Consider the following 22344-nt stretch of genomic DNA (forward strand, 5'->3'; position numbering starts at 1 on the left):
TTGCCTATTGGCGTCAAAACTGCAATCTGAAGAGGTGGATACCATCTTCGAAATCGCGCAAAATGTTATAAATACGTTGCAAAAACCAGATTGGTAACTAACTGCCTTGTTGATATGGAGAGGGCCCGATTTTAAACCGCCAGTCTGGTCTGGTGAAAACCTTTTCGTGTCACTTTCCGCGGGATACGAGGATCAAGAAAAACATTGCAATTTTAGAAGTGAACTGAAATGAAGTGAAGTTATTAGTCTCTCCCCCTCGGGGCTTTTCAGAACTAATTTACAATGCTTTTTGTCGGGGACTTTGGACAGACTGCTTGTTACCCAGTTTACAATTTATTTTAGAAAGTAAAAGATGCCCTCGAGTAGATTAGGTCAGACCAAAACACCGGGGACAACGTCTCCTACTCTTTTCGAGAAGTGAGTGGGTTCTTTGACGTCCCATACTACTTGGTTTCCAACAAGGGCTATGAGACGGTACCTCCACTTTACAGTCTTTATCCGAGAAGACTTGAAAGTCGAACCATTTGCGGGTGTAAGTACAAAGGCAGCACTTTCTCTTCAGTTATTTTAAGACCCTGAGTCCTGAGTCCGACTGGAGTCGAACTCTCGACTTCCCGCGTGACAGCCCGATGCACAACCAACTGAGCCACCGGTGCGCGGGTGACTACGAAGAAGAAAAAAAACAAGAAGACAAAAAAAAAAGGAGAAAAAATCAACACCACTGGTTATTACGTGTTGTCACCTATCCAAGTAGTAACCCCAGCGAACAGGGGGCTTAACTCTAGTGACAAACACAAGCAAGTGGGTAATTACCGTATGATACTTCTAAGAAGAAAACCAGGAAGAAGAAAAAAAGATAAAGAAAAAGGAACGGGCTCGAATTTGTACCGTGGCTGCTTCCCTACTTTTTTTAGTTTTGAAAATTTCGACAGACTTTGAGTTTTTCTTTCCATGTTATTTTCACTCTTTCTTATCATTGACTCTACAAATTCTTCGGGCGTCTGTTGCCTTTTTATTAATTTGTCCACTTCTCTCCAATCAGTATCGTCCTTTGCATTTTGTATGTGGCTGGCACTTGCAACATGAATACTTATTTTTTTGTAATCCACAGTAATTGACTACACTTTTTTTGACCTCTTTTGTCAATCAACCCTGGCTTAACGCCCTTATCATCGAAGAACATCTTTTCCAAATGAATGCACCGTTGTAAAAGGTAGAAATCCATCAACAAAAATCAGGGCCGAAGGACGATTGACTCGATAGAACGCTTTCTCCTGGTCAAGACTTATGAAAATGGCAGACTCATCAGTCCGTTGAATGTAGTCAAGGACGTCGCGCAAAAGAGTAATATCTGAAAAAATGCTTCGGCCCGGAACAGAACAGGTCTGGTCCGGGAAACCCTCGCACGAGATGCTTTGAGAAGGAGAAAGGAATTTTCCCACAGAATCTAAACAACATTGTTGAGAAGGAAGATCAATAGCTTCATTAGAAAAGAGACTTGAATAAAAGTGCACGTGCGCACGCTCGATTTCTTCACGTGTAAAAACCTCGACATCGTCAGAATCTAGAATGGAAGTGAGTCTGCCATTTTGGGTTTATCTATTATTTCTCGTATTTGTAACTTAAGAATGCGCATCTGATCATAGTCATGTTAAGATGGGCACTAGAAATGAATAAATTATTATTATTAATATTACCCTCAAAGCGCTCACCCTCAAGTTTAAAGAAATAACGAGTAGTCCTTTCCCCTTCTTCAAGCCACTGAACTCTGGAGCGAACCTTAGAGCCATCTGTAATGTTCATATAAACCGGAAGTTATTGATACCGGATGTTCGCTAGGAACTATGGGATATCGAACAGAACGATCATGGCGTCCACCTATGCTGTAACACGTCTTCTTGCAACTGTTTATTAAATCGTTGTTAATCATTTGCATCCTGTTTTGAAATCCATTCAAAACATCACACCATCCAACTCTTTTAAGGTGAGGGCCTTCAGTTCACTTCAAGCTCGGATATTTCAGAGCTAACGGACAAATCACCAGAAGTTTATTTATGCTTAAGATCAATGATGCGATTAGGGGCCGTCGACATAATTTATTCACCTTGTCAACTGGACGTTTAGGGGGGGAGGGGGTAAGGCCGTGGACGTTAGTGCGGTGCACTTTTGAACAGTAGCAAACAGACACATTTTTAGAACGTGTGTCACAAAATTGAAGAGAAAGAAGGACAAGTTTAACAAGAATAGAATGTAAATTGTAATCTTTAAAACTCTGTCCTTAGTCACCATGAATTCTACATTTAACATTGTGAACTTTTTTTACTGTATCCTAAAGCTCTAGGCATTTTTCTTTGGCTGATCGAACAACACTTTCCTTTGCAAGACCTTGACCTTTGTTTCGCTGAAAAAAACGCGCGATAAACTTTTCATTCTTAGATAGTGGGTCTTTGTAGATCAGGTATCCTGCGCGTTTAGTTTCTTTCACAGTCGTTCCGAACAAGGTTGGTTGTTTTGACATCTTGCCGAACAACGAAGAAAGCTCGCGGCATCAGAGAAGCGAAAGAGTAACCCACTAACGCTTATATGACTGGGAAAATAAATTGCCAACGGACCACCGGCTTGATGTGTTTGTAACAACATGGGGGTGGCGATTCTGGCTTTTCCCTTGAATTCTGTGTTTAGAAGGAGATACAAATAGGATCAACAGGAGAATACGGTTGTATATGTAGGGGAAACCATAGTGATATGTATGAAGTTCTCGCTACGTTCTTAAAGCAGTCAATTTTATTGATACAGGTCGTTAACTTCTTCCTGTGGTAAAAGTGCATGTGAATATTAATTCCTAATCAGCTGTAGCGACTGGAGCCGGATAGGGACTTCTAGGGCAGCAAAATTTCAAGTGGACGTTAAGGAGGGGGTGGGGGGGGGGGGGGGGGGGTTCTGACCTAAACGTCCAGTTGACGTTAAGCGGGGGGAAAGTGAATATATCGACGGCCCCTTAAACAAAAGAACGCGCTCTCGCAAGAGCTCCCTGCACTTGTTCTTAGAAAAGTATATAATTTGTAAACGAATAGAATGCTTAAAGAAATCCCACCACGACGTAACTGAAGGAAAGTGTTGCAGACAACCAGATATATCATCAATGCAGGTTGTGTAATATATTCACAAAACGAACTATCATTCAAAAGGGCATGTACTAAAACCAGGAACAACGGAAAAACGGAACACCGGAACACCTTGTCACTCTGGAACACCCTGGAAATAACCGAAAACCCTCAATTTGGCTTACCCTAGGTCTAGCTAGGCCTTAAATTGGTTTTTAGGCCTAGGATTAGCCAAAATGAGGGTTCTGGGTTACTTCCAGGGTGTTCCGGAATGTTCCGGTGTCCCTGGTGTTAGTAGATGCCATTCAAAGGCGAGTTATTGAATTTCCAAATACCAGGACCACGGGAATAATTCCCAAAGGACTGAAGAAAGATAAACAAACTCATGATCGGAAAAAGGGCAAGGTTTAATTTCGCAGAAAGCAACCGAAGACATAAATCTCTGAGAAACAAAAACCTATCAAGCCGGGAACCGATAGAAAAATCAGAATTAAACCAGGTGCACTGACGCAGCCTTGGATGAAAGTTACGACAGGCATCTGACAAAGAAAATGTCGAACGAAAAACAGAAAGATATTTCGCAGGAACAAAGTTTCCACCAAATTTGTCAAGATGGTGATCATAGCAATTGTAATCACCAGCAATAATAACGGCGTCAGAAGGCAAAAATATTCGCGCAAATTATCAAAAAACACTTTCCTTTCAGTCTGATTAGTAGGCGCGTAAATGTTAATTACATTAATCTTAAGATCATCGAGTTCACAAACAAGACTAATAACCCTACCAGACACATCTCTTTTTCAGTTCCTAATTACACCCGAAAAGGAATCAGAAAAGCAAGTTAAAACACCGGCTCGTTTGTCAACAGCGGGAGACCAGAAAGAAGGCCCACGCCAGGCTTTAGAAAAGGCACAAAAAGCTTCAAGATCAGTAATAAAGGTTTCTTGAAAACAATAGACATCGTACTAAGGATGGAGAATATCAATAAGATAATTCTGAAAAAACGCCTACTGAAACCCCCAGAGTTTAAGGAAACAATTTCAAAATTCATGAAGGACGAGGGTTATGTTTTCCTACCAGAGCTAACCGGTAAGGGTGTAGTCGACTTACTTGGAGGAGGACCATCAGCAGGACCATCAGCAGGGTCCAGCCTAGCAGGCTTACGCTTGGACGCCACACGCGAAACAAAAACACGAACAGAAGTCTGAGACGGAGGAGGCGAAACAACAGGACTAACTTCAGAAATTTCCATAACAGCCAAGGCTTCATCTGAAACAGTAGGAGGAGATTGTGAAAGAACTTCAGCGGCAAGTTCCAAATCCGATACAGTAAGCGTGCCAGTTATAACGCTTGATGGAGAGAAAGGAACCGGAAAAGGCGCAGAGGGAGGCTCAGGAGACTCGAAGAGAGATTGAGGCTGTGAGAGCTGTGAAGGATCTGCAGACTGCTGAGAGGAATCTTGAGTAGACTGCGCAGAATGGAGACCGCAACGGAGAATCCTAAGGAGCAGACATACCAGAAAAGAACGATGACGACGATAACGATGATTGCAAAGGAGGTGCAGAAAGTGGAACAGAAGAAGGCGGAACATCAGAAGGCGGTTGTGAAGAAGAATCATCGGACAAAGGATGAGACGAGGGAACAGGCGGAGGGCGTTCAGAAACATCAGAAGGAGGTAGAGAACCGGCAGGAGGCACATCAGTAGAAGGGTGCGAAGGATGGGACACAGGTGGTGGAACGTCAATGTCAGCCAAGGCAGGGCGACGCAACCAGGACATGCGACAATCAATGGCATAATGACCATCCTCCTTACAGATGCTGCATTTAGTATCTTCGGTACAGTCACTAAAGGTATGACCCAGCTGGTCACAGTTGAAACAAACAACATTCAGGGACACGCTCTGCTAACATGGTCTGGCAAATGACACTTGCGGCAGGTGGGGACCTGACCTTCGTCCTTAAGCCTAAGGAGCTTCCTTCTAAAACGAATGAGCGAAGGAATTGACTCGGACAACTCCATTCTAGCCACATGTGTACCACTTTGGATGTCATCATAACCCTGGAGGCCACACCGACGAATTCCATGTACAGAGCCATAATGGCTAAGACGATGAGAAAGGGCTTCATCCAGGAGCTCATAGATTACCACGAAAGTGAACGACCAAGAATTACGACGAGCACGATGAGAGATGAACGAGGACTTACGAAGAAAACAATCTCGATGCTCGGACGTAGAAAACCCTACGGATACAAAAGCATTGGGACTGCGCTGCAAACACCTAACACCAGCCGCACGAATGCCGCAATTTTTAAAATCAGTGAAAACATGAGACAAAGGCGTATCTTGCAGGAAGGACAAAGTGAGCCGTACAAGGGATCTCAGGAAGAATATTCAACGAATGGATCCGATCCTTTTCGACATCAGAAAGACGTGCTTCATTTTTCATAATGTAATCATCCTCCATAGACTGACTCGACACTCCTGGACAGCGGCCAGGCCGGGCCATCTGGGCATAAGACGGACGAAGAGAATCATCTAAAGACACGACAGACACATCATGGGGATCATCTTCAGCCCAGAATTGCTGGTGATCAACATCAGCACTTGACATAACACTGCAAGGCCAAAGGCCAATGCAGCGATACCACAAGCGAAAGCAAAACGATAGACTGATAGGGCTTCGCCCTGGATTATTCCTTTTTTTCGCTAGGCCACAGCAGCATGGCGCAGCTAACAAACCAGGTTGACTTTGGTGGTGACCACTGGAAGGAATTTATTCAACACTGGATGCAAAAAAAATCACTTCAATCACAAAACTGACCCCTCTGGTCAACAAAACAGTCCTCAAAATTCTAATTAATGTAGGGGTTAACGGAAAGAAAGAAAGCTTGTACCTTGTTTTATTTTTTTTTAGGTGTCATGAATGTCTGGAAATGTTTCAAAATTAGGCTTAAAATAATGGAAATTAAGGGCGCGGAAATTAACGCTGCACTTAATTAACGTCGCGGAAAATAACGCTTAACATAATTGGCACGACTTAAATTAACGCTTTAATTTCCTATAATAAGGTATGCATACATATGCACGTGCATAAGACAACAATTTAAAAAAGGGTGCGTTTTTTATGGAAAATCCAAAAAGGGAATTGTCATCTTGGATCAATAGATTCTTCAGCGTCAAAAAAACGCAAAATCCGAAAAAAGAATTATTTTCCATGACAACGCAAGAAAACAAACGCAGAATTGCGTTTAATTAAAAGAAAAATTAGCAGTTAAATGGTCCGTTTTGGAGAAATTCTTCAATGAAAATGCCACCAGAAAAAAAAAAACCTTAGCGATCGATAAAATAAATTTACGAAGAACATGCGTATAAATCGATAGGCCACTTCAGAAAATACCATAATATTCTTTGTTTGTCCCCCCAAATTTTGCTTAAGCATTGTTTTTGTTTTCTCTTGGCACCATTGTAAGTCCCAAGAGAAACTGGAAACAATGCTTATGCAAACATTTGGGGGGACAAACAAAGATTATTACAGTATTTTTTGCAGTGGCCAATTACATAGGGTATTTTTGCAGTTTGATATTTTAGCTGTAGGAAAGGTGCTAACAATATACTTGCTGTCAAGAAAATTTGAAAAAATTACAAGTGCTTATTTATTCCAAATTGCACGATTAATGTTCCCAACCCACAACAACAAGTGCAACAGACAACAGATTGTGAAGTGATGGGGTAGGAGATGAAGCATTCCATTATCAGGTCATGAAAAGGCAGGTTAACTAAGATGCCCGGCAAGGACAGGTGGAGATCGTCTCCAGGGGGTTACAAACCCCAAGGACATGACAGCAAGTTGGTAATGCGAGCCTACAATCCTCGCCAAGGGGTTACAATCCCCAAGGCCACAATCCTCTCCAGAGGGTTAGACTCCCTCAAATGAGAAGTCCTTATCCTATCTATGGTTGCGCCTCCTGGTTTCTATGGCAATCGTTGTGCGATCAGAAGGCACACAACCCTAGTGTGGTGAGTCTATGGGGCATGAGGGAACCCGCATGGGAACACTTCATCCCCACCCATAATTTATTTCACGATCGACTATATGTGACGTGGGTTCGGAAGGCCCAGGAAAAGAAATAAAACGCAATCGGAACAAAATTAAAAAAAAAAAATTACACCCAAACCCCTTCCAACAATCGCACTACTAACCACCATAAATTAAGAAACGCTTATGAATTTTAATTTAAGATATATTTTAACCACAAGCATAACAGTTACTACAGTTATTATCTCTCAATTAACTAATCTTACTTAGATTTACTTAATGCTTTATATACATTTAAATGACAACACTAAATTAACTAATTACTTTACTCTGTGTACTTTCATTTTTAAACAGTTCAGTTCTTCGGTTTCACTCCAATAAAGCAACTAACCAACTAACCAACAAACCGACTAACCCACAAACCAACAAACACCAGCCAACAATGCAACTGAAAACCAACTACTTCTCGGTCCGCTTCTGCTTCTGCTCTCCGGCGCCTTCTATCTTTCTCGGACTTAGTACTTTTCCTGTTCTCTTTTGTCAACTCCGGCGCTCAGCTTTTCTGTTTTCCTTTACACTATAAGAGTCGTACAGTAATATTCTCCTCGCTCGTTCCTCCACCGTAGACACAGGGGTTTTGTCTTGATGTACGGTTGGGGTCTGCTAAAGACTCCAGCATTGACTGTTTGAGCGTTTCTACCCTCCATTTTCTTCTCCGGAAACAGTCATGCTCAAACTCCGGCGATGTCCAAACGGATAAATTTACTTCTCTTTGACCAAGTTTCAAGTTCCAGCGAGTATCCATTGCTGAGAAAAAGCGAAAAATATTCAAATATTCAAAATCCTTCGAGGCTCGCTTGCAACGAATTTTGACACGGCGGTTCAACCGTTCACTTATTTGCTCTCACCGTATCGATCTAACCCGAAGGTCGTGTGTTCAAAACAAGGACTTCACATTACACTCTAATCAGTTAAGTCTATTTTGCACTGTTTGCAAAAAACAGCACTGCTATCAGCCAATTATAATCGAGTCCTATTGTTATGTATATTATTAAACGTGGAAAAGGCACAGTGTTCGGAAGGTCTTCTTGAGAGCAGCTCCCTCCAAAGTTCATCCCAGGCTTCGGTGCAAATCTGATTAAATCTCTGATTGCTGTTGTAACTGAAGTGACCTGACATCGGATGAGGAGATTTGCCAGTATCGAACCATTTATAACCTGGAGAATCATTCAATAAGCCATGTTTCCATGTTGTACAGTTTTTCCAGTCCCAGAACGATCAAACCAAGGTTATTTATTTTCTAGAAATTTCAAGTTACTGTTAGTTGACTGACACTGATGTGAGTAGCTGAGAAAATGGTCGAAACTTCATCTTCTCAGCCAAGATTCAATAACCCCATCCAAATCATCTCAAGAAGCTCCCTGTCGCTTTTAACTTTGTGCGTGGTCTATCCATGCATCCCTTAGGGTTCTTTCAATCTTTCTTGTTTTTCTATTTTTTTAATTTTATCAGCATTTTCATGACAAGAATTTTACCTAAAACTACGTGATATAACCCCTTAAAGTCATAACCAAAAGAAAATTGCATGTTCATTAGACCGTAATAGATACTGTGAAATAAGATCACTTGAGATCATGCTGTTCCATAGCATTTGAATTTTCCGAGTGTGTGGTACCCTTCCTCCCTTTTGTCTCCAGTATCTACAAACCTGAGCTGCGAAACTGGAAGCTGAGTCTCGTTGGTGAGGAGACCGCTATCTTCACGCCAGACCTTATCATTCTTATCACAGTTACAACCAAAGCGAGAGTCTGCGCATGAGTTGGTCATCCCGCATGCGCACTTGTTATGACCAGATGCTCCACCCCAGTGAGTCATTTTTTTTGAGTCACGTGACACCCACCATGCTCCATTCACTATGTTGCGAAAAAGCAGAGCTTGATAACACTGGTACATGATAAACTGTTCACAGTCCGAGGAGACTCTGGTGAGCATTTCCAGTTGAGACAGAGTTGTTCCGGAGTAGTGAATGTCACGTTTGTAACAACCAGCAGGTTCACATCCCTTGACATGTGTTCTGTTCTCACTGTCGTGACTGATGACTGTCACGCCAACTCCATTCTTGTCAGTCATGTTACAGGTGACGTCAAACGGTGGCAAGCCTCCTTCACCGTCAGAATCAATGGCGTAAACTCCACTGTTTGATGTAGGGTCCAATCTTTTTAAAGCGGTGCAAGAATTGGCGTATCCTTTACAGAGAAAATATAATTGTTAGCGCTTAACCGACGATGTTCTTTTTCTTCATGGGCCAAAGTCCGCATTATTTCCTACCAAGAGAGGATCAAGAGAGGATGGGGGGAGAGAACACATCCACCATAAAAGGGCCTCTTTAAATTTTTTTTTCAATCTCAATTTAGCCCGTGGTCATGATGCGCAGCTACTTTAAGAAAGACACCTGATTGGTAATCACTGGTTGCGCGACCATGGGCACGAAACCAAAATAACTCTCACGGCACAGTGGCGAGCGGAGACTGAAAAAAACCTGTAAGGGGGCATCGGTATGATTTCCCTACCCTCATCTTTTCTTGTTCGTACTGACCTAACAAATAAGTTAGATACTAATAAACTTCCATAAAGAAAATTGCTCTGGGGATTGATTTCAAAATAGGATAAATTAATTGTTTCTAAAGTGCCTTCGGCGGGCTTTGCGGTTTAAATTGACAAAACATTTTTTAAGCATTGAAATTGATGGCTTGGCGAACTCCTCTTTCTTTTTATATCCTTTGCATAACGAAGCTGCTTAATAATAAAAATATCCTAACAAGTTCAATTGCGGTATAAAGAACTTATATTCGACAAGGAAAGATTTGAAAAAGCCAGCTGAATTACCGGAGTATACTAACAAGAAATGATTCAGAGGCCTATCTCTGGCTTCCAAATAAGAAAACAATCGCTAAAAAGACCGTTATTTACTCAAGAGCAACCAATCAGCGCAGAGAATTTTCCATAATTAATCACCTATGTAATTAAACTTAGAAAGAAAAACAAATGAAACTGACTAGATTTTTATTTTCACGACGTTTCGAAGTCATCGTAACTCCATTATCACAGTGATAAATAAATACAAGTGCTAGAGTTTAATTAAAGGCCCGTGCAAACGCTCGCAACATTGTTGGCCAACAAGACGCAACATTGTTGGGCCCAACATGTTGCGAGCATTTGCACACCATGTTGTGTGTTGTTGCGACTTGTTGGAAGTTGTTGGATGAAAATTGAAACTGGTCAAACTTCATCCAACAACTTCCAACAAGTCGTAACAACACACAACATGGTGTGCAAACGCTCGCAACATGTTGAGCCCAACAATGTTGCGAGCGTTTGCACGGGCCTTAACATTTGTTTTGCTTTCAAGGTCGTTAAGCTGCCGTCTAACGGTATCGGCCGCTTTCTGATCTTTAAAAGGTAATGCTATTCGCGCAATTTAACTGTAGTCGAGTTCAGTGTTGTCTGTGTTGGAGATCTCTTTTCCAAAACGAGTCGATTAACAATCCGATTGATGTGATTTTTCGGATAATGAAGATTGGAAAAAACGTTTTCAAGTCGAGTGCATTCTTCAGTAAAAAACTCCCAAGAGGATGACAGTCGATAGGCGCGCTCAAGCATAGTTCGTACTAGACAATGTTTATTTATCTTTTATTATCTATATCTTTTATTTATCTTTTAAAGATCAGAAAGCGGCCGATACCGTTAGACGCCACCTTAACGATTTTGGAAGCAAAATAAACGTTCTTCGTTTTTGGGTCCTCGGTCTTCGTTTTGTACCCACTCACCGTTACTCACTTAAAATTTTGTATCCTATAAAAGTGACCTCGAAATCAACGATTTGAAAACGGAGTTAAACTACTGCTTACTTCGGTTTCCAGGTGTTTTCCCTATTCCCATGTAAGTTGAGTGTGGTTCAGCTACGAAACAAGCGCGACAACTGTGTTCCTTTGTTTTATAGTTCAAATCACATTCCCTGGTGTCCCACCAAAAGTTGATGCTCACGCATGGCGGATCGTTGATACACTCGTTAACGCAGTCAAAATAGTGTTGTATTATCTTGGAGCTGTAGACTGCATGTCGAAGGGCGACTCCACGTTGACTTCCTGATTCACGGCACTGTGTGTTGCCTTGCGCAGCCAAGACACTTAACGGCGAGTAAAATAATGTAAGGAAAATACGTAGCCGATACATTCTCAGCTGAATCCCAGTGGAGATATACTGCTGGTTCGAAGGCCAACTTTCCAGTTGTTTGTAATAAAAATGACCATGTCTCTCTAATGTTCAAATTGACGCGTTGATTAAGTGAATATATGACAAATACTGACGTACTGAGCTACTTGAATATTGCAAGTGTTTAATTGCTGAGAGTTAAATTATTGTTCTCGAAAGTCTTAATAAAGCATAGTTGCAAGGAAAAAATGCAAGAAAAGACGGTTTTTGGTTGAAAGCAGAGGAAGAACAATTTCTTGAAGGATTCTTGAAGCTTGACCGAGAAATACTCCATTGATGTTTTCCCTTAACAGCGGACCATATCCCAAACCGAACCAACTAAGTTTTCTTGATGGAGCACAAAGCTGAAGTCATGACGATTCAACAAATGAGATGCCACATGGAAATGAAATGGTCGAACCAAAGACAAACGTTGCTGTCGTTTTAATATCATAATCGAAGGAGAGGAAGGTGCACCTGCATTAGAAGGTTGCAGGTGTTGATCGAGTTATGTTAATTATTAAACGAATCATTAGTACAGTGTCAACAGGAACGCTAACAGAATTTAATTTAATATTGACTACAATGTTCTTTACGTGCTTTTAAACTTCCTCGCAGGCGTCGTTGGGGCCGGGAGAGGAACGGAGAAGATAAAATGGAGGCAGATTAGCATGTGCGTTGATGCAGGTTTTTATCATTTTGTGGTTTGTAAAATACTAATAAAATAATAATATTCCAAAAAAAGAATTGTGGTTTGTCGGGTTGCTCCTTATTGTTAATTCATTTAAAGTAATTTAAAATTTGGGCTATAGTTGAATACCATTTCCATGTCAATTTCTAATATATTTTAACGATATGAAAAAGCAGTTCTTTCTGACTTTCACACGCGGTTGTAGTCTAGTTAGTGGAATTAATGTGCCATGCCTCCAAACAAAGACGCTGATGGTCGGTTTTTTTTTTTTGCAAAATGGAAAATTCTGCTTCGTCGAAACATGCTTGCTTGACCAACCATACAACGGGTTGGGATAATCACTGGGTTGCCATAGGGCGATCCAGTCAGAATATGCGTGAAATTTCTCCGTTTTATTATTATTATTTTTATTTTTTCCACGTCAAGAAAATGGAAAAGTTGAGCAATATTTCTGGCAGGTAAAAAGGCTTCATGGTGGATCCGTCATGAGCTGTAACAGACGGAAAGGAAAAAGAAAGTTGATGTTGAGGACTGATAATTAAAAGTTCCGTCTTATCGCCATTCAGCTTCAGTTTGTTACATGACATCCAGGATACAAGGTCATATGAATACAAGCCTCCATACGAGAAACCACAAACGAACAGTTTGGTGTAGCAGAATCAAAGGAAAAATAAATTTGCGAGTCATCCGCATAAAAATAAAATTCTATGTCGTTCTTCCTGATAATATCGCCAAGTTGAGATGTATATAACAAATATAATATTGGGCCAAGGACAGATCTCTGCATGCGATGAGTAATAAGCCTCATTAACTATAACAGATTGACTTCGATTTGAAAAATAGGACTGGAATCAAGAAAGCGCTTTATCTCTGATGTTAAAACGATTTTCCAGTCTGTAGAGTAAAACTGAATGATCTACATTTGTTGCCAGATGTGAACGTCTCGGCTTTTCGATCCATGTTACAAATTTTAGAAGTTCCGAAATTGTCGATTTGATGTTGACTTATATATTAGCCTACACAATATTTTTCAAGATCATCGAGTTCAAAAACAAGAAAAAACAAGACTAATAACCCTACCAGACACATCTCTTTTTCAATTCCTAATTACACCCGAAAAGGAATCAGAAAAGCAAGTTAAAACACCGGCTCGTTTGTCAAAAGCGGGAGACCAGAAAGAAGGCCCACGCCAGGCTTTAGAAAAGCCACAAAAAGCTTCAAGATCAGTAATAAAGGTTTCTTGAAAACAATAGACATCGTACTAAGCATGGAGAATATCAATAAGATAATTCTGAAAAAAAGTCTACTGAAACCCCCAGAATTTAAGGAAACAATTTGAAAATTCATGAAGGACGAGGGTTATGTTTTCCTACCAGAGCTAACCGGTAAGGGTGTAGTCGACTTAAAGTAAAGTAAAAGTAAAAAAGTAAAGTGGTGCATTTATATAGCGCCCTTATCACTAACGTCTCAAAGGCGCTTTTCAATGATCAGTCCCCCAGCGGACTGGAAGCATATACAGGCGCAAATTGCAGCCGCTTCTAAGCAGTCCATGCATGCTGGTACTCATTTTACCGACCTCGGAAGGATGGAAAGCTGAGTGAACTTTAGCGGGAAAGAAGGTCGCCAAATATTCCAGTCTCGGCAGAACCAAGAATGGAACCCGGGACCTTAGGGTTGGAAGGCAGAGATCTTACCACTGCGCCAACCCCTCCGCTCTTACTTGGAGGAGGACCATCAGCAGGACCATCAGCAGGGTCCAGCCTAGCAGGCTTAGGCTTGGACGCCACACGCGAAACAAAAGCACGAACAGAAGTCTGAGACGGAGGAGGCGAAACAACAGGACTAACTTCAGAAATTTCCATAGCAGCCAAGGCTTCATCTGAAACAGTAGGAGGAGATTGTGAAAGAACTTCAGCGGCAAGTTCCAAATCCAATACAGTAAGCGTACCAGTAATAACGCTTGATGGAGGGGAAGGAACCGGAAAAGGCGCAAAGGGAGGCTCAGGAGACTCGAAGAGAGATTGAGGCTGTGAGAGCTGTGAAGGATCTGCAGACTGCTGAGCGGAATCTTGAGTAGACTACGCAGAATGGAGAGCGCAACGGAGAATCTTGAGGAGTAGACATACCAGAAGAGGACGATAACGACGATAACGTTGATTGCAAAGGAGGTGCAGAAAGTGGAACAGAAGAAGGCGGAACATTAGAAGGTTCTTCGGTACAGCCACTTAAGGTATGACCCAGATGGTCACAGTTGAAACAAACAACATTTTAGGACACGCTCTGCCAACATGGTCTGGCAAATGACACTTGCGGCAGGTGGGGACCTGACCTTCGTCCTTAATCCTAAGGGGCTTCCTGCCAAAACGCATGAACGAAGGAATTGACTCGGACAACTCCATTCTAGCCACATGTGTACCACTTTGGATGTCATCATAACCCTGGCGGCCACACCGACGAATTCCATGTACAGAGCCATAATGGCTAAGACGATGAGAAAGGGCTTCATCCAGGAGCTCATAGATTACCACGAAAGTGAACGACCAAGAATTACGACGAGCACGATGAGAGATGAACGAGGACTTACGAAGAAAACAATCACGATACTCGGACGTAGAAAACCCTACGGATATAAAACCATTGGGACTGCGCTGCAAACACCTAACACCAGGTACACGAATGCCGCAATTTTTAAAATCAGTGAAAACTTGAGACAAAGGCGTATCTTGCAGCAAAGACAAAGTGAGCCGTACAGGGGCTCTCAGGAAGAATATTCAACGAATGGATCCGATCCTTTTCGACATCAGAAAGACGCGCTTCATTTTTCATAATGTAATCATCCTCCATAGACTGACTCGACACTCCTGGACAGCGGCCAGGCAGGGCCATCTGGGCATAAGACGGAGGAACAGAATCATCTAAAGACACGACAGACACATCATGGGGATCATCTTCAGCCCAGCTGTGCTGATGATCAACATAAGCACCTGACATAACACTGCAAGGCCAAAGGCCAATGCAGCGATACCACAAGCGAAAGCAAGACGATAGACTGATAGGGCTTCGCCCTGGGTTATTTCTCGTTTTCCCTAGGCCACAGCAGCATGGCGCAGCTAACATACCAGGTTGACTTTTTTTAAGGCACCCCTTTTTGTGGCAGCTCCACATGCAAGACACGAGGCGAGCTGGATTGAAAACAGCAAAACTGTTCTCCGACGGCAAGCGTGTGGGAAGCTGGAATCGGTGTGTCACACAAGTGAGAAAACAAAAAAGCAAGGTAACACACGCTAACACCAACCCGGTGTGGCCAACACCCAGTCAATCAGTAGCCACGGACAACTGTTTCGGCCCAGCTGGGCCTCATCAGCGTGGCGTAGCTAACAAACAAGGCGGGTGTTTGTAGGCACCAGGGTGCGCTAAGGAATAGGTAGACTTTCACAATAAAGGAGATTAACGCGATTAAGACACAGTTGGTGGTGACCACTGAAAGGAATTTATTCAACACTGGATGCAAAAAAAATCACTTTAATCACAAAACTGACCCCTCTGATCAACAAAACAGTCCTCAAAATTCTAATTAATGTAGGGGTTAACGGAAAGAAAGAAAGCTTGGACCTTATTATATTTTTTTTTAGGTGTCATGAATGTCTGAAAATGTTTCAAAATTAGGCTTAAAATAATGGAAATTAATAGCAAGGAAATTAACGCTGCACTTAATTAACGTTGTGGAAAATAACGCTTAACATAATTGGCACGACTTAAATTAACTCTTTAATTTATATATAATAAGGTATGAATACATATGCACGTGCATAAGACGACAATTTAAAAAAAAGGTGCGTTTTTTTTGGAAAATCCAAAAGGGGAATTGTCATCTTGGATCAATAGATTCTTCGATAAAAGAAATTTACGAAAAACATGCGTATAAATCGATAGGCCACTTCGGAAAATACCATAATATTCTTTGGTTGTCCCCCCAAATTTTGCATAAGCATTGTTTTTGTTTTCTCTTGGCACCATTGTAAGTCCCAAGAGAAACTGGAAACAATGCTTATGCAAACATTTAGGGGGGGGGGGGGACAAACAAAGATTATTGCAGTGGCCAATTACATAGGGTATTTTAGCAGTTTTATTTTTTAGCTGTAGGAAAGGTGCTAACAACATTATTGCTGTCAAGAAAATTTGAAAAAATTACAAGTGCTTATTTATTCCAAATTGCACAATTAATGTTCCCAACCCACAACAACAGATTGTGAAGTGATGGGGTAGGAGATGAAGCACTCCATTATCAGCTCATGAAAAGGCAGTTTAACTAAGATGTCCGGCAAGGACAGGTGGCGATCGTCTCCAAGGGGTTACAAACCCCAAGGCCAAATGAGAAGTCCTTATCCTATCTATGGTTGCGCCTCCTGGTTTCTATGGCAACCGTTGTGCGATCAGAAGGCACACAACCCTAGTGTAGTGAGTCTATGGGGCATGAGGGGACCCGCATGGGAACACTTCATCCCTACCCATAATTTATTTCACAATCGACTATATGTGAGGTGGGTCCGGAAGGCCCGGGAAAAGAAACAAAACGCAATCGGAACAAAATTAAAAAAAAAAAAAAAAATTACACCCAAACCCCTTCCAACAATCGCACTACTAACCACCATAAATTAAGAAACGCTTATGAATTTTAATTTAAGATATATTTTAACCACAAGCATAACAGTTACTACAGTTATTATCTCTCAATTAACTAATCTTAGTTAGATTTACTTAATGCTTTATATACATTTAAATGACAACACTAAATTAACTAATTACTTTACTCTGTGTACTTTCATTTTTAAACAGTTCAGTTCTTCGGTTTCACTCCAATAAAGCAACTACCCAACTAACCCACAAACCAACAAACACCAGCCAACAATGCAACTGAAAACCAACTACTTCTCGGTCCGCTTCTGCTTCTGCTCTCCGGTGCCTTCTATCTTTCTCGGACTTAGTACTTTTCCTGTTCTCTTTTGTCAACTCCGGCGCTCAGCTTTTCTGTTTTCCTTTACACTAAAGAGTCGTACAGTAATATTCTCCACGCTCGTTCCTCCACCGTAGACAAAGGGGTTTTGTCTTGATGTACGGTTGGGGTCTGCTAAAGACTCTCAGCATTGACTGTTTGAGAGTTTCTACCCTCCATTTTCTTCTAAAATTTGCCATCCCTCTGGTCAACTTTCCCTCAACTGTTTACCACCACACCCTTACAAAGCGTTACTTACATTTATATCTTTACATAATAATGTATTCTACAATTAACACTTACTGAGAAACTTTTTGTTTAAACACGACACTTGCAATCCTACAGTTACAATAGTATTTTCAAAAGGGAGACTTTTAAGAACAAATAAAGTTACAAAGTATTTTTTAAAGGTACCAATTACGGTTGACTACGACACTACATTAACGCTAAATAATTTAACACTAACGAAATAAACTATACAGCTAAGGAAACAAAGAACAAAACGAAACAAAAAAGAATTTTGTGACACCACATGATTATTTTATAAGGTGCAAACACTGTATGAGTCCATGTTAAATAGCTCATTAAATGTAACACAATCACAGACAGGGAGGGATGGGAGGGAATTTCAGTGTAGATGCTTTTCGCATTAAAGACTGGAATGAAACAGTGGCAATGGTTCGACTTTGACATAATGGTCTGTAAGCACATGGCACCTAAAATGTGATTGGACAATGCATGGTGTGACGTTCACGTGGGTCCAGGTCCTTATGTACAATACAATACAATACATTATTATATGACTAGCTCCGTGAGCGGGCAAGTTAAACCAAATCCCTCGCTGAGATTGGCTTCCCGAGTGGGCAAGGTGGAGCTATACCGTGTACGGCTTTTTTGTTGAGAACTTTTGCGTGTAAATACCTTTTTGAGTTTGTTATCGAGATTCCCATACAAATCCTTATAATTTTCTACCCTCCGAGTGTGGGCCGCCTGTGATCTAACCCGAAGGTCGTGGATTCAAAACTAGCACTTCACATTACACTCTAATCAGTTAAGTCTTTTTTGCACTGTTTGCAAAATACAGCACCGCTATCAGCCAATCATAATCGAGTCATATTGTCATGTATATTATTAAACGTGGAAAAGGCACAGTGTTTGGAAGGTCTTCTTGAGAGCAGCTCCCTCCAAAGTTCATCCCAGGCTTCAGTGCAAATCTAATAAAATCTGTGATTGCTGTTGTAACTAAAGTGACCTGACATCGGATGAGGAGATTTGTCAGTCTTGAACCATTTTTAACCTGGAGAATCATTAAATAAGCCATGTTTCCATGTTATACAGTTTTTCCAGTCCCAGAACGATCAAACTAAGGTTATTTATATTCTAGGAATTTCAATTTACTGTTAGCTGACTGACATGTGAGTAGCTGAGAAAATGGTCGAAACTTCATCTTGTCAGCCAAGATTCGGTAACCCCATCCAAATCATCTCAAGAAGCTCCCTTGCTTTTAACTTTGTGCGTGGTCTATCCATGCATCCCTTAGGGTTCTTTCAATCTTTCTTGTTTTTCTATTTTTTTAATTTTATCAGCATTTTCGTGACAAGAATTTTACCTAAAACTACGTGATATAACCCCTTAAAGTCATAACCAAAAGAAAATTGCTTGTTCATTAGACCGTAATAGATACCGTGAAATAAGATCACTTGAGATCATGCTGTTCCATAGCATTTGAATTTTCCGAGTGTGTGGTACCCTTGCTCCCCTCTGCCTCCAGTATCTCCAAACCTGAGCTGCGAAACTGGAAGCTGAGTCTTGTTGGTGAGGAGACCGCTGTCTTCACGCCAGACCTTGTCATTCTTATCACAGTTACAACCAAAGCGAGAGTCTGCGCATGAGTTGGTCATCCCACATGCGCACTTGTTATGACCAGATGCTCCACCCCAGTGAGTCATTTCTTTTGAGTCACGTGACATCCACCATGCTCCATTCACTATGCGGCGAAAAAGCTGAGCTTGATAACACTGGTACATGATAAACTGTTCACAGTCCGAGGAGACTCTGGTGAGCATTTCCAGTTGAGACAGAGTTGTTCCGGAGTAGTGAATGTCACGTTTGTAACAACCAGCAGGTTCACATCCCTTGACACGTGTTCTGTTCTCACTGTCGTGACTGATGACTGTCACGCCAACTCCATTCTTGTCAGTCATGTTACAAGTGACGTCAAACGGTGGCAAGCCTCCTTCACCGTCAGGATCAATGGCGTAAACTCCACTGTTTGATGTAGGGTCCAATCTTTTTAAAGCGGTGCAAGAATTGGCGTATCCTTTACAGAGAAAATATAATTGTTAGCGCTTAACCGACGATGTTCTTTTTCTTCATGGGCCAAAGTCCGCACTATTTCCTACCAAGAGAGGATCAAGAGAGGATGGGGGGAGAGAACACATCCACAATAAAAGGGTCCCTTCCAATTTTTTTTTTCAATCTCAATTTAGCCCGTGGTCATGATGCGCGGCTACTTTAAGAAAGACACCTGATTGGTAATCACTGGTTGCGCGACCATGGGCACGAGACCAAAATAACTCCCACAGCACAGTGGCGAGCGGGGACTGAAAAAAACATGTAAAGCGGCATTTGTATGAGTTCCCTACCCTCACCTTTTCTTGTTCCTACTGACCTAACAAATAAAGTTAGATTCAAGAGAGAGCATTAAAGATCAAGGACAATTTTTTTTAATACTAATAAACTTCCATAAAGAAAATTGTTCTGGGGATTGGTTTCAAAATAGGATAAATTACTTGTTTTTGAAGTGCCTTCGGCGGGCTTTGCGGTTTAAATTGACAAAACATTATTTAAGCATTGAAATTGATGGCTTGGCGAACTCCTCTTTCTTTTTATATCCTTTGCATAACGAAGCTGCTTATTAATAAAAATATCCTAACAAGTTCAATTGCGGTATAAAGAATTTATATTCGATAAGGAAAGATTTGAAAAAGTCAGCTGAATTACAGGAGTATACTAACAAGAAATGATTCAGAGACCTATCTCTGGCTTCCAAATAAGAAAACAACCGTTAAGATCGTTATTTACCCAAGAGCAACCAATCAGGGCAGAGCATTTTTAATCATCACCTATGTAATTGAACTAAAAGCAATTATATGTCGAAGCAATATTTTCTATCGAAGATTAATAAAGCTTTCACGCAAATTCAATTTCAACGTGATTGACACTTTATGGTTCACAAATATTGTCCGCCCACAATTACCAAATTGAAAATTTAGTGGAGACAATTTTTGTCAAGATTTTTGGTAGAGTCAAACAAATTTTGTTAGCCTAGTGCATACGGGCCCTAAGAGAGTATTGCTAAATCTTATTACCTCGTTAAAATGTTGGTCACTGATACAAAGGGATTTTTCGCCATTTTGTTTGCCAATGCTTTGGAATTTGAACGGGTCAAAATTCACTGAAAATCGCCATGTTTCTTGTTTCTCACTTCACTCGAGAATCATGTTCTGGCTGTTTTCAAGCGATATAAAGATGTCTTCCTTTTGTAGTTTTTGTGGGGTTTCTACAAAAGGAAGACCCTGGTCAATTTCTTTGTAAACCGCAAATGTTGTTTCCTCTAGGTTTTCGGTCGAGAATCATGTTCCAGTTAGTTTCAAGTGATTTCAAGACGACTTTTGAAGTGGTCCTTGGTCTTCGTTTTGTACCCACTCACCGTTACTCACTTGAAATTTTGTATCTTAAAAGTGATCTCGAAAAACAACGATTTGGAAAGGGAGTTAAACTACTGCTTACCTCGGTTTCCAGGTAGTTTCCCTATTCCCATGTAAGTTGAGTGTGGTTCAGCTACTAAACAAGCGCGACAACTGTGTTCCTTTGTTTTGTAGTTCAAATCACATTTCCTGGTGTCCCACCAAAAGTTGATGCTCACGCATGGCGGATCGTTGATACACTCGTTAACGCAGTCAAAATAGCGTTGTATTATCTTGGAGCTGTAGACTGCATGTCGAAGGGCGACTCCACGTTGACTTCCTGATTCACGGCACTGTGTGTTGCCTTGCGCAGCCAAGACACTTAACGGCGAGTAAAATAATGTAAGGAAAATACGTAGCCGATACATTCTCAGCTGAATCCCAGTGGAGATATACTGCTGGTTCGAAGGCCAACTTTCAGTTGTTTGTAATAAATATGATGACCGTCTCTCTAATGTTCAAATTGACGCGTTAATTAAGTGAATATATGACAAATACTGACGTACTGAGCTACTTAAATATTGCAAGTGTTTAATTGCTGAGAGTTAAATTATTGTTCTCGAAAGTCTTAATAAAGCATAGTTGCAAGGAAAAAATGCAAGAAAAGACAGTTTTTGGTTGAAAGCAGAGGCAGAACAATTTCTTGAAGGATTCTTGAAGCTTGACCGAGAAATACTCCATTGATGTTTTCCCTTAACAGCGGACCATATCTCAAACCGAACCAACTAAGTTTTCTTGATGGAACACAAAAAGTCATGACGATTCAACAAATGAGATGCCACGTGGAAATGAAATGGTCGGACCAAAGACAAACGTTGCTGTCGTTTTAATATCATAATCGAAGGAGAAGAAGGTGCACATGCATTAGAGGATTGCAGGTGTTGATCGAGTTATGTTAATTATTAAACGAACCATTAGTACAGTGTCAACAGGAACGCTAACAGGATTTAATTTAATATTGACTACAATGTTCTTTACGTGCTTTTAAACTTCCTCGCAGGCGTCGTCGGGGCCGGGAGAAGAACGAAGAAAATAAAAGGGAGCATTTGCGTTGATGCAGTTTTTTATCATATTGTGGTTTGTAAAATACTAATAAAATAATAATATTCCAAAGAAAGGTATTATGGTTTGTCGGTTTGTTCCTTATTGTTAATTCATTTAAAGTAATTTAAAATTTGGGCTATAGTTGAGTACCATTTCCATGTCACTTTCTAATATATTTTAACGATATGAAAAAGCAGTTCTTTCTGACTTTCACATGCGATTGTAGTCTAGTTATTGGAATTAATGTGCCATGCCTCCAAACAAAGATATTGATGGTCGATTTTTTTGCAGAGTGGAAAATTCTGCTTCGTCGGAACATGCTTGCTTGACCAACCATACAACAGGTTGGGATAATCACTGGGTTGCCATAGGGCGATCCAGTCAGAATATGCGTGGAATTTCTCCGTTTTGTTTTTATTTTTAGTTTTTCCACGTCAAGAAAATGGAAAAGTTGCGCAATATTTCTGGCAGATAA

At 41.0% G+C, this 22344-nt stretch overlaps 2 protein-coding genes across 2 annotated transcripts; both read right to left on the reverse strand.

Annotated features, from left to right (window-relative positions):
* Positions 1–8691: 8691 nt before the first annotated feature.
* On the reverse strand, positions 8692–11401 carry LOC138022134 (contactin-associated protein-like 2). Its single transcript, XM_068869163.1, has 2 exons — positions 11050–11401; positions 8692–9387 (listed from the first exon to the last, which is right to left on the reverse strand). Exons 1-2 carry the CDS (start codon positions 11372–11374, stop codon positions 8774–8776), a joined length of 939 nt encoding a protein of 312 aa, XP_068725264.1. The 5' UTR covers positions 11375–11401; the 3' UTR covers positions 8692–8773.
* A 5337-nt stretch (positions 11402–16738) lies between these two features.
* On the reverse strand, positions 16739–21246 carry LOC138020042 (contactin-associated protein-like 2). The gene is made up of 2 exons (XM_068867035.1): positions 20869–21246; positions 16739–19396 (listed from the first exon to the last, which is right to left on the reverse strand). Exons 1-2 carry the CDS (start codon positions 21191–21193, stop codon positions 18783–18785), a joined length of 939 nt encoding a protein of 312 aa, XP_068723136.1. The 5' UTR covers positions 21194–21246; the 3' UTR covers positions 16739–18782.
* Between the last annotated feature and the right edge of the window lie 1098 nt (positions 21247–22344).

Source organism: Montipora capricornis, chromosome 10 (assembly GCF_036669925.1).
Source record: "Montipora capricornis isolate CH-2021 chromosome 10, ASM3666992v2, whole genome shotgun sequence".
Taxonomy (NCBI): Eukaryota; Metazoa; Cnidaria; class Anthozoa; order Scleractinia; family Acroporidae; genus Montipora; species Montipora capricornis.

Excerpts from the sequence above, each read along its gene's own strand:
- LOC138022134 (XM_068869163.1), bottom strand. The coding sequence starts at position 11,374 with ATGTATCGGCTACGTATTTTCCTTACATTATTTTACTCGCCGTTAAGT. Across the intron at positions 9,388-11,049 it reads GAAAACACCTGGAAACCGAA|GATACGCCAATTCTTGCACC; the intron begins GTAAGCAGTAGT and ends TTCTCTGTAAAG.
- LOC138020042 (XM_068867035.1), bottom strand. The coding sequence starts at position 21,193 with ATGTATCGGCTACGTATTTTCCTTACATTATTTTACTCGCCGTTAAGT. Across the intron at positions 19,397-20,868 it reads GAAACTACCTGGAAACCGAG|GATACGCCAATTCTTGCACC; the intron begins GTAAGCAGTAGT and ends TTCTCTGTAAAG.